Raw genomic sequence first — 12,469 nt, 5'->3', positions numbered from 1 at the left:
TAGACAGAACTTAAGTATGAAAGTAACAAGCATAAAATGTAAGTATTCATTTCCTGAATAACCATTCCAGCATCTTCTAATGTCAGTCACTTAGTAACGATGTTTACATTTTGGATATTATTTCTTGTAGCTTAGCAACATGATGCAAACTTAACTCGATTTTCTTCTTAGCTCAGCAACGTCGGATCAAATTTCGCCTACTTAGCTCGCAGCTGTATTTATTTGAGGACTTTTTACCAAAAATGTATACTATCTTAATGCCTAGAGACCAAAAATTCTTTTTGAGTTGATTATACCAAATTGGTGTTCAAAGGAATTATATTATATAGTTACAAGGTTGAATGAATTTAAGGAGCGAATTAAGGAGCGGAGCGTTGTCAGCGTTATAAAGTCACGTAATCTGATTTTCCTGCACCAGTTTCAGGGGTGTAACTAGGGAACTTAGTAAGAAATCTTATAATCGTGGTAAAAAGTCCTGTTTCTTATCTTATCTTTTTCCCGTGGTTCTCTTCCTTAGTTTTGAAAGCTTTGAAAGTAAGTTTAATCCAATAATTTACATCGCCAGCAACCAGTCTTACAATTACAAATATTGTCCATAAATGTAAAGAAAAGGGGACCTATCCAAACAAGGACATTCGCCAGGTGAGCGATGTCGCTATTAGCGTATGTACTCATTTTCTTTCATTTTGTGACATAAACTAATTACAACACTACAAATCTATTACATTTATTGAAATATTCTAAGCGGGTAATATCCTGTCCAAACCCAGGATACATAACATGAAGACTTTGTCGTAACTTCGTATGAAAAGCATTAATACACTGGAAATGGTTAAGGGCCTATACTTTTTACTGACTGATCATCCACAAATCCCAGTATGAAATGAATGGATTGTTGCCGCGCTTGTGTTTGTTATGGCAACATATCAATATCATTTCTAAGTCTCAACAGCTGTCTCTCCCTTCATATTCATCAAGCATTGATTATCATCACACCGTCACAACCTAATCGTTCGCAGCATGACAAATCACCGTGATATTACTAAAATATCCGATGCCAAAGTCAGCCTTCGATTTACAATCGAGACCGGACCATGAAGGTAAACTTTAGGTTCAGTGTTTTTAATAAGACCACCTTAACGGTAATAAGTTTGTACTCCTAGATAGTTGAAATACTGAACAACAAAGTTGACTTTTTAGAAAAGAAAAAAAGCTGCTCAGAGGAGGTCGCTAAAAGTAGCATGTATCAAGTAAGCCTCCTACAGAAATATTGATTAAATTGAGCACTCTCTTATAACGTTCATGCAATGCACGTAACCTTCATAAAAATGTTTGTGAACTTCATATGGATCGTTCAGATGGTTATTTCCATGAATATTGAGATGGATTTTACTGTTTAGTATTTGTGTAAGAGTATATTTACTTCAGTACAACACCGTTTAAAGAACTCTTTAAAAACAGGATAAAAACCCCCAATTATAGTTTAGAGCGTGTACAAGCGAATCAAAGACATAATTTGTTAAATATAAATCTGTAGGTATTTTATGTTGGTACTACAAAAACATTGTACTCAATCAAAATAAAATGACTACGCTATTGGTTGTCAAATCATCTAGAAGTTTTGTTTGTCTCAGACATAAATGAATCGTCGCACTAAACTAGACGCATTAATGAGAAGTTTATTCTCGCTCGTGTATAGAGTTATAGAGCATTCACAGATGACATCATCGCCAAATTCGGTCAATACTTTAGAAAAGTTATGAGAACTTTTATTATTATAATGCTGATGTTATTTGTCTTTGAGTAAAGAAATATCTGAATAGCAAAAAGTGATGACGCCATTTGTAAACGCTTAACTCAACATGTCAGTAAAATTTCTACGCAAGCTTAACTTGCGTTACATAAAATAGTAATGTGTATAAAACAAGTTTTTGTGTGCTTCCCGAGCATACTGCTGCCACAATACCGACTCAAAATCATGTTATTTAAAGCACACCAAAAAGTGAATAAATCACGTATATGTACATAGGAATATTTTATTTTACAAGTGACAAAAGAAGCATGACCATGCACACAACCTTTTCCTCGAGCAGCAGGAGTAAACGAATAAAGATTAAATCAATGAAAATCTCATTTAGACTCTTTTAAATTATTTTGAGTTCATTTCTAGGAAAACCCTAGCCCCTATCCCCACTGAAATCAACTTGACTTGGAAGCTCACTCCACTTCAACAATGAGAGGAGTAATGTACTCGGAGTGTCGGATTCCAAGTGAGTAAGAAGGTAAACGCTGCTTGTTCAACAGAACCATTTCCGGAGAATAAGCACCAGGACCAGGCTTCTTAGTCGAATCTGAAATTTTAAAGGCTTAAATTATATTTGAGATAAACACCAAATGTGGACTTTTCTAATACAAAATCTTGTATATAATGATAAGATTTAATATGTTGTCATGGCAACCAGGGAACAATGGATGCCAATATAGCAATATATCACAAACAGATTACAGTCTTAGTTAACAGAACCGATTTGTTACAAACAAATTAAAATGCCAGGTGATATTTAACTTGTAGCCAGGTAGCATATAAAATCTTGGCATCATTCCAAGGAGTGGAATATAACCCGAAGATAAATAATCGAATAATTTCGAGAACGTTCTGGAACAAACCTCCAGGCATGTAACTGCGTCCCAGCATGGAGTAACCGGGAGCCTTTCGTTTGGTAACATCAGGTCGTACATGTTGGTAAGCTCCTGGGCCAGGTGCTCGGGCCAGATCTTCCGAGAAACCTCCTGTCTTGGACCTGCCGGTCATTGAGAAGCTAGCGGAGTTCATTTTAGTAGGGATCCTGCTTCCCAGGAAGGTAGGAATTGTGTAGACGTTGGGAGCTGGTGTGCTGTCTCCTGAAATTTCGACAATTTTAGATCGAACATTCTCAATTAAACCATATTGGTCTCCTTTAGCTGTCTAACCATCTGCATCAGCTATATGTTCGTAAATGGCTATTAAATAGAAACTGTTCATTTTTGTAACTCCTAACATTACATACGTTTCCTGTATCTAGTTCTCATAGCCATAGAGTAAGCAGGGGCATGTCGTTCTCCTTGAGGATGGACTTTTTCCGGGGAGTAGGCGCCTGGTGCTGGAGTCTGCACTGATCCTGATTGACAAAGAGTGGAAGGCGGTCAGTTTGTTGGTTAATGATTAATTTTATGAAAATGTGAGTTCACCGAATTTGCTGCTTTAGTATAAGTGGTTTGTTCAATAACCAATTTAAGTTGCGATCGTAACGATCTTGGCAAATAATGATATTTTTAATGCAAATGTTCTATTCATAGGTGAAAATTTATATCTCACTTGGATCCTTTTGCCTCCCTAGGATAGAGTACATAGGTGTCCCGTCTCTACCGGTCCGGCTAATTGTTGCATCGATGAAATAGCCAGGTCCAGGGCTGCAGTCCTTTTTGAACACTGGAGAATATATTATTTTAGCGAAGTAATATTCGAATACCTTTGTTTGACTAATTTCTTTAGGTCAATGATTTTAACGTAGAATGTAAAACAGTAAACATCAAAATACTTACTAGTATTCTCGAGACGAGCTCCGAAGGAATATGCAGGAGCCTTCTTCTTGGTGGGATCGTGGTTACCATAGCCAGTTGTATTGGGGAGTCCATATCGTCCTGGCCCGGGTCCTGCGGCAAAATATGATTTGTTTAGAAATAAACCAAGAGTTTATGAATTTATACTGAATTGGATGTACCGAAATTCAAGATTTAAACATATTTTAAAATCGCTCGTTGGTAGCATATGAAAAGCAAGCAGCACGGCAAACAATAGAACAGAAGTGATGTTTTGTAGTAAATCTGTGTTAACTTCTACAGGAAATAGTTATCATTAATGGATAAAGCCTTCAGAAGGATGGACTTGGTGATGGATTGAGGTGATGAACTGTGAGATGACATTGTGCTGGCGAAGTTAGAGGGGAAAAGCGATTCTTAATGGCGATTATATTCTATAAACAAGGTAATTCTTCGAACCTCTTTCTCGAGCAGCGATAATAGGCACTTTCTTTTCGTCTTCCATAGCAGTCTTAACTCGGACTAAAAACAAGGATACTCAATCAATGAAACTTAAAGAAATGAGACCCGACTATACCAGAGGGATACGAACTGTAGTTATAGAAACACCTCCGCAAGCAATTCATATCTGCACAGAGAGTCACGTTAGTAGATGCGCGGCGCATTTAAAGAAAAATTCATAATTTTAATGTTTGATCATTAATATTAAATTAAACTGAAACAATAATAAATGTTGATCAGTTATCTTAAACTTTAAACTTGCTGTAACGTATCTGTAATCTGACAATCAATGCTAACACATTATTTTGATGGATTTGATGAGCAAAACCTTAATGTATAAATTCAAAATTGTATAACCCTGTGCTCACAAAATGATAATTTTATGTTTTATATTCACATTTGGTAATCATTTGGTAAATTGGTCAGCTCAGTAGACATTTTAACGGGTGATACTCGTAAAACATTTGTTTCAAATATTGAATATTGACGTCGCGAGGAGTCGAACTTGGCGCGCGTCCTGGTAGGTTATAAATTTACAATAAACATTGAGTTAATTTTAAAATTTTGATTTACTTTGTAAATGTAAAAATTCAATATTCATTAAACAAATTTAAGTAAAAATGAATTATTGTTAATAATGGCGTTGATTCACGATGTCAATCCTTCGCAGCTCGGTAAGGCACAGTGGTGCATTTTGCCGATCTACCGAAAAAGAATTATTTGATGCGCGGCGCGACCCAGTATGCAGTAGTGCATCGCGCTACAAATAATGGCGTCATCCAATTTTTCAATCATGATTGTTTAGTTTGTAATTTAATTTAAGTAATCATGATTGAAAAATTTGACCATTAATTGCATTAATCATTGATAATTACAATTAATTGACGATGTTAACCCTTCCAGATTGTTGCTTTGCAAAGCAAAGCAATTGCAATTGCAATCACGAGATCTTTGATTTCGTCGATGCGAAGCATGAACAGGAATGATTGATGATAATTCGCGCGGCGCGGTGAAATTCTTTAAAAATTAATTGTTTTTACGTTGTAGGTTTACAACCGACCAGGACGCGCGCCGAGTTGAACAAATATTTTACGAGTATCACCCGTTAATTTTTATGTACTTGTCGTTTGAATTCTGACACGTTGACTTGATAATTGGCAATTTTTTCATATTAATATATTTTAAAAAAGCAAAGCAATTATGATCATAATAATTGATAATGCGCGCGGCACGCCTAGTCGAAGTGGAATTGTTTTCAAATACTGCAAACTCTGTTTTTTGTCTTTTTCTACAGGACTGTGGAGCTATGACAAACTTATTTGACACGCCAATCCCTATTCGCTGCGCCCTTTTTCATAATAAAATATAAGTTTCTTCATTCTTGTAAACTTTAAGTGAGGGAACAGAAAAGCGAGCAAGAGACTTGCAAGCTAGGTAGGAGATAGACCACCATATGTAAATCAACATGGGTGTTAAGCTGACCGCCAATACTAGATACGGAACCTTGTGAAGCCATTCAAAATATCGACAGAATGTTGCTTAAAGTAAATAAATTATAACTGTATATGTATCATTCGACTGGTATCGTAGTAATGATCTCGATTTCAATGTTACCTATTGTAGGGTTAATAATTGACTCATGAAATCTTATCTTAAAATGTGTAGTTAAATTGAACCCAACAAGATTGATTATCTTTAAAGGTCTGAGAGGAAGAATCTAAATTACGCTGCACAATTTTAGCCTCAATGTTCTAATCAAATATTGGTTCAAATAGGGGAATAACCTTTAGAATCATAATCCATCTGTAAACAACACATGAAACACATTAATTAGGCAAATAAAACTATCCCATGTCAGTTATTCTATTCAGTGATTCTTACCCTAAGAATAAACTGTTGGGCTTGGCGGTCCCATGGATGATGGACTTTTAATCGGTTGGAGACTCGCTTGTGCCATCAATTGCAGAGAGTGCACAAAAAACTAGATAGATAGACTAATAGATAGTTCTGGTAATGAACGAGAAAACAAGTAATTTACAAGCAGGTCAACTGAAATGTAATTGATGACTTATTTTGTAGCAAATTAGTTTTGATTCTAACACTTCTAATTAAAAACTTTTGTAGAAATATTTATTATGATGAGTGAAGATGTTTGTGTCATTGTTATTTGATTTGATTAATTGATTTGGTTTGGTTTTAACACTTCTTGAATAGTACACAAGGTGTGCAAGTATTAAGTAAGTGAGAAAAGGGGTATCATTCAGGAAGTTTAGCACATTTAATGCTCACAGCCTCCAAAAACCCCTAACATTTCTGAGACTGAGCACAAACTTTCCCAAAGGTTTAAAGTTCCGAGAAACACTCTACTACTTATTTCTGGTATAGTTTCGGGTGCCCAGATGTTCACACACAGGCATTGAATCTCAGTTTCTGAAGGTCTTCTGACTGGAAGACCTTAATTGTTTTTTATGTAACTGTGTCAACCAAGAAGTTGAAGTTTTAAATGAGTGAAATCTTTGGCCTAAGTACCCAAATAGCCCAATTACTAAAGATAAACATTAGGACAGACAACCATCTACCCTAATGTATACCTTCGGTGGTTAGGCTTCTTGGATTATTAAAAGTAAAGTTAAAATATTTGCTGATGATCTTAAGCTTATAGCTAATGCCTCCGAGCATGAAACTATAGCTAATGATCTGAACGAACTAGAGATGTGGGAGAGTAAATGGCTTTTAAAGTTTAATCCTACTAAGTGTTCAGTAATGCATTTAGATGTTAACGATAACCCAAGATCAAGTTATTCTCTTAATGGAGTTACATTGGCAGAATCTGTACAGGAAAAAGACTTGGGAGTTATAACCCATAACTCTCTGCTTTGGAATGAACAGATTAAGGCTTCAATATCTAAAGCCAACAGAATGATATGTTGGATTGTTAGAAATCTGATTATCAGGGAAAAATCTGTGATGATATCCATTTACAAAGCTTTAATAAGACCCCATTTAGAGTATTGTGTTCAATTGTGGACTCCAGTTGCGGCTCATGGAAGTTGGGGGATCATCTTGGAGCTGGAGAGCGTCCAGAGGCGGTTTACCCGTCTGATTGACAAGGTGGGTACTCTTCCATACAGTCGTCGACTGAAAATCCTCAATTTGACAACGCTGGCAGAGCGGTGAATACGTGGGGACCTCATTGAATCTTTTAAAATGATAAGTGGTTTGGCCAATTACGGAGCTGGTTTGTTCAGTATGAGCAGATCTGGTCTTAATGTGGTATCAAACAGTAGATGCAGTAAAAGTAGAAGTAAAATGAAGAAAGTCCACAGTTCTTTTCTTCCGGAGAGGGTGAGACCATATTGGAACAAACTCCCCTCGGATGTCAAGAATTGTGGGACTGTGTTAAGTTTTAAAATAAGATTAGAGGCTTTCAAAAAAGAGACTATTTTAAACGGATCCGTAAATGATATTCATTTTTGGTATGTTTCGGACGAAGTATTAGGAAAGATTGAGGGATTAAATTATGCTACTAATAAAGAGAAGCACAATGAATATCTTGTGTGTCATCCTCATGTTGCTAAGAAACGCTTTATTAACTTATATAGTAGTGGAAAGTATGTAAATTAGATTCATTTTATCTTGGTTGTTTAGGCCAATAGATTTAAGATATTTTTAAAACTTTAGTAGATATATTTTTGATGATGTGTGATGATGTTTGTGTCATTATATTTTGATTTGATTTGATTTGATTTGGATACTGTCATCTTCACATGGTGTAAGGTCTGGACTTCTGGCTGGCTGTGTGTACACAGGTACTGCCCAATAGTTATTTGGGGAAATCAGATGTATGTTAGTCATGACTGTATTTATTTATGAAGAATATTTATGAAATATGCTGGTCAATTCATGATCAGTCGAATTGAAATTAACTTAAAAAACCTTTTAATTTCTTGATACAATTTTGTCAATTGGCATGGTTTTCAGGCATGGTTGAAAGGAAATGTACCTATTCATAAAAAATGACTGAAACTGATGGCTCAACTCAATTGTTTGGTGGGGTGGCAAATGTGAGAGCCAAAACCCAGAACATCCATGACACTCCACGTTTTTACGATGGGGAGGAAAATGGTGTTGATGATAGAATTACAGCTGATAACATGGATGAGGCAAGGCAGCAGAACATGGCGTATGAGTACCTGTGCCATTTAGAAGAAGCTAAAAACTGGATCGAAGCTTGTATCGAGGAAGATTTGGGACCAACAATGGACATTGAGGAGGCCCTGCGGAATGGAGTTATTCTTGCCAAGTTAGGACATTATTTTGCTCCTGAAATTGTTACTAAGAAAAGGATTTATGATCCTGACTTGGAGCGCTTTAACGTGAGGGGTCTTCATTTCAAACATACTGACAATATCAACTACTGGATGAGAGCCATGGCTAGCATTGGACTTCCTCAGATATTTTTTCCTACCACACCTGATTTATATGACAAGAAAAATATGCCAAAGGTCATCTATTGTATTCATGCCCTTAGTATCTGGTTGAGTAAACTGGGAAAGGCTCCAAACATCGAGAATTTGCTTGGTATTGCAGAATTTACGGAAGAGGACATTACTGAGATGAGAAGAGCTTTGGAGGACTATGGTATATCTATTCCTGCATTTAACAAAATTGGTGGTATTTTGGAGAAGGAAATAGGTGTTGATGAGGCAGGTAAACATGCTGCTGTTATTGTTATCAACGAAATTCTCCAAAAGGAAGACCCAGAAGTTACACTCAAGGCACTTAACAACAAGAAAGCTTATCTCAACTACATTGAAATTCCTAACAGTGTAAGGTACCACGAAATTTTGTTTTTGGCAAAGCTTGATAAAACTGAGACTGCTCTGGAAGAAGGTAAAACATCGGAGGAAAGTGACATTTACGAATTCTATCTGACTCATACTGAAATCCAGGACATTATTGATGATATCAATGATATAGTTCGAAAAGAAATTGCTGAAAGTAAGTTCAGAGCTGCCATTGCAGAAATCAATAGATGTGCGATGGGCGACTGTGCCCAAACATTACTTGCTGCACTGCAAGTAACTGCTTCTCGATTAAAGAACGTGAATGACTTGAACTACGACTTGTATCTCGAATTTCTCAAGGCTGCAAAGCTATCAAAGGAAGGTAATCTCAACGTTGATGAAATTCAAGAAGTTTTAGAGTTGGCCAATGAAGAAATGAGAAAAAGAAGAGACCTCGAGGGAGCTCTGAAGGCTTTGCATGAGAACTTTTTGGCATCCAACATCGATGGAACATTTGAGGCACTTCACCACGTCGCATTCAAGCTCCCAACTCTTCACAAGAATGCTGCCCCAAAATATCAGGTTACCTACCTTGATAGTTCTGTAGCTTAATTGAATAAATTATTAGTTTATGAATCATCATTTATTTTTATAAGAGTGAGGGAGGGAGGGCTCCAATAATGATGATGAACCCTGATTTGATCATGTATTTAATAAATAATATACATGGCATCTTAATATATTCATGGTGGTCATGCAATGCTTCTAATGAATCATAACTTAATCGTTATAATTAGATTTTTAACTCTCATATATTTTTCTTCAGGCTACCTTATTCTTTGAACTCGCAAAGTTGCAAGACAGAGCCGAGAAAGAAGCTGAAAAGGAAGGTGTAGAACTAGAAGAACCCATTACTATTCGATTGACTCACGCTAACATACAGGACTGTATCAAGGCTGTAAACAACCAGGTAAATGTGACGTCACTCACGTAGAACATGTCTCCTTTAAAACTCAGAGATTTATTCGGAAGGTACAAAAAGTGCTTCAATCCCCGGGCCGGAGTAGTTCAGTGCGTTGAGTTTGCAATTTGTTCTAGTCTATTCGGTACGGCTGATGTATTCGGAATGTTATTATGTCTTTAGTTGGGCAAAGTGCCAGAAATCAACTGATCCAAAATAAGTATGTCCGGCGAAGTTATTGTTTTAATGTATCCTAATCTGATCCCAATTTTTCAGCTGAAAGAGGTACGGCGGTTTGCGGAGGCGATAGCCAATATAAACGGGTGTTTGGTTCAAGACGACCCACAGGAGACCCTAGGAGCTCTACATGTTCAAGCTGCTGGTATCAAAGAGGTACGTTATTAACCATTTACTTCGGCCACAATAAAAGAATTTATTAGTTATTAACATTCGATTCAGCATATTATGTCATTAGTTTTAGTTGTACAGCAGGGTGTCAGAATTATTGGCGTGTTTGAAATTGTATGTATTTCTTGATTAGACTCTTTAAAATCTAATTTCATCTAAGAACGTTTGTAAAAATACATGTACTTCTAGGAGACTAAGACTTTACAACAATGTGCTGTTGTCAATTCAATAATAGCTGTTTTGAGAAGCACACTTTAATTCAATAGTAGCTGTTTTGAGAAAAACACTTTAAAATCTTCTCTGAAACTTGGCTGATGGCCATTTCAAAACTGGAGCAAATAACTGGAGAACCTGATCTTCGAGTACAATCATCTTGCTCTTGGCGTAAGCTGCTGTTATTTCCTCGAACTTTGTACAAGTTTTATGAACTGCTTACTTAAGTACTTTGTGATGGGTTTTAAAGTTTGTTTTAAAAAGCTATTTTCCGGGTTTCAGTAGTTTTTATTACACTTCTAAGTGTGAGCATTGTATGAAAGTTTAGAATATTTGTATGTCTCAATAACGCTGGGTCGAATGTAACATACCTTGGCACTTGGAAAGGATCCCTTGATCTGTAGTCAGCTGTAGTCAGCTGTAGTCAGTTGTAGTCAGCTGTAGTCAGCTGTAGTCAGCTGTAGTCAGCTGCAGTCAGCTGTAGCCGGCTGTAGTCAGCTGTAGTCAGCTGCAGTCAGCTGTAGTCAGCTGTAGTCAGCTGTAGTCAGCTGCAGTCAGCTGTAGTCAGCTGCAGTCAGCTGCAGTCAGCTGTAATCAGCTGTAGTCAGCTGTAGTCAGCTGACTTATTCACAATTCCTACTAGAAACTCTGTCCGTGCGATGTCAATTCGCAACATTTACGATCTGTTTATTGATTGATTTAAACTCTCAACTATCACATTATGACTGTGTGTGTAATAATGTGATACCTAGATAATTATACAATACAATTAGAAATTCCCCATTTCTAAGGTAGACGTGATCTGGTCCCTGATTACTGGTCAGGTTCCTTGCTTGCTTTCTTTGTCACGAACACACTCACGCAATGATCATACATCTCGTACAATAATAAAATCTTATATTGCACAGTGTATAACATACAAATGATTATAATTTATATTGTCATGATATTGCAGGTATTAGAAAGATGTGCCGATGACTACCACGTGTGGATAAAAGAAGGTATCTCAGTAAAGAAAACAGAGTCTGAGATTGCAGAGGGCGACAGCTCCTGGATTGAAATGCGAAGTCCTGACAATCAGATATTTTTCTACAATCCCGAGTCCAAAGAGCTTGTCTGGGTAGGTTATATTAAACGCTTCATTGACGTAGTAGCTATTTAGTGAACAGTTTAACCATTACTAATACATCTTTAAAGTACACATTGAGCGTGAGAGCACCTTTATGCAGCTCTCGATTTACCCAGCTCGTTGTGAATGAAGCATTGCAACAATCATTTTGACCTTTGAAAATTGAAATAATTATGCCCACTGTTCGACCTGTATTTTTTCTGAATAAACGCTGCTCAAAACGTAATCCCTCATAAAACTCGTAATAAAACATGTGAGTGTCCTGAGATCTGAAATACCGTTAGTGCTATGATGTAAGAGTAACTGTTCGTTAACCAAATAGCGATATTTAATCTAATAATGCCTTACAGATCGGAGAAATTTAAGCTGATGTTATCCTGGCATTCGTCCTTATTAATGTTGTGTAATATTATAACAAATGAGAAACAGTCGCCGTTTTACATGCAAAATATGCATGATATTTGAGCTGCTAGAAGGAATGCAAACAATTTAACAGGATAATATGTTAATGATAATTAATTCACTAATGATTCTATCACAGCAAACTGAATTGAATTCCGTAAGTAGCTAGCCCGATATTTGCTAAGATTTATTTGTGAAACAAAGCAGCGGGATGCTACATTTCTTACATTTCTTTCATTTCTTACATTTCTAACCTCCATTTCACACCATTTAAACCAATCGCATGCCCAGTCTAATGCTATGCTAGCGATTACTAAACTACACATTTTTTAAACATTTTATACTTTTTGTGTTTTATAATCTGATCATTTCATTCAATTACACACGTCAGTTGGGTAATAGGCCAATTACTGCAAATCACTCACGATTTGAGGTGTTTGACTGTTTTTATACCACGTTGTGTGACGCTTCCCTCCCCTTAGGGTTTTA

The 12,469-nt window shown here is 36.5% G+C and overlaps 2 protein-coding genes across 5 annotated transcripts in view; one reads left to right on the top strand and one right to left on the bottom strand.

Annotated features, from left to right (window-relative positions):
• Positions 1-1,515: 1,515 nt before the first annotated feature.
• On the bottom strand, positions 1,516-4,151 carry LOC134815580 (ciliary microtubule associated protein 1A-like). The gene is made up of 6 exons (XM_063824123.1): positions 4,039-4,151; positions 3,583-3,693; positions 3,356-3,469; positions 3,048-3,158; positions 2,668-2,901; positions 1,516-2,351 (listed from the first exon to the last, which is right to left on the bottom strand). The coding sequence occupies exons 1-6, from the start codon at positions 4,082-4,084 to the stop codon at positions 2,218-2,220; spliced, it is 750 nt and encodes a 249-aa protein (XP_063680193.1). The 5' UTR covers positions 4,085-4,151; the 3' UTR covers positions 1,516-2,217.
• Positions 4,152-8,036: 3,885 nt separating this feature from the next.
• The window catches only part of LOC134815095 (ras GTPase-activating-like protein IQGAP2), a 41,139-nt gene continuing 36,706 nt past the window's right edge, over positions 8,037-12,469 (top strand). For 2 of the 4 annotated variants that reach the window (XM_063823572.1, XM_063823570.1), the window contains exons 1-5: positions 8,037-9,449; positions 9,694-9,837; positions 10,105-10,221; positions 11,405-11,569; positions 12,120-12,137. In XM_063823572.1, coding sequence (XP_063679642.1) covers positions 8,097-9,449; positions 9,694-9,837; positions 10,105-10,221; positions 11,405-11,569; positions 12,120-12,137 — 1,797 coding nt within the window. In that variant the 5' untranslated portion in view covers positions 8,037-8,096. The remainder of the gene's footprint in view (positions 9,450-9,693; positions 9,838-10,104; positions 10,222-11,404; positions 11,570-12,119; positions 12,138-12,469) is intronic. The other 2 variants (XM_063823573.1, XM_063823571.1) reach the window with 1 other exon arrangement.

This window comes from Bolinopsis microptera, chromosome 5 (genome assembly GCF_026151205.1).
Source record: "Bolinopsis microptera isolate Bmic1 chromosome 5, MBARI_Bmic_1.0, whole genome shotgun sequence".
Classification (NCBI taxonomy): Eukaryota; Metazoa; Ctenophora; class Tentaculata; order Lobata; family Bolinopsidae; genus Bolinopsis; species Bolinopsis microptera.
Note: the sequence above shows the minus strand (reverse complement) of the source record. Positions and strands in the feature narration are given on the sequence as shown.

Excerpts from the sequence above, each read along its gene's own strand:
- LOC134815580 (XM_063824123.1), bottom strand. The coding sequence starts at position 4,084 with ATGGAAGACGAAAAGAAAGTGCCTATTATCGCTGCTCGAGAAAGAG. Across the intron at positions 3,159-3,355 it reads AGGGAGGCAAAAGGATCCAA|GATCAGTGCAGACTCCAGCA; the intron begins GTGAGATATAAA and ends TTTGTCAATCAG. Across the intron at positions 2,352-2,667 it reads ACGCAGTTACATGCCTGGAG|ATTCGACTAAGAAGCCTGGT; the intron begins GTTTGTTCCAGA and ends TTAAAATTTCAG.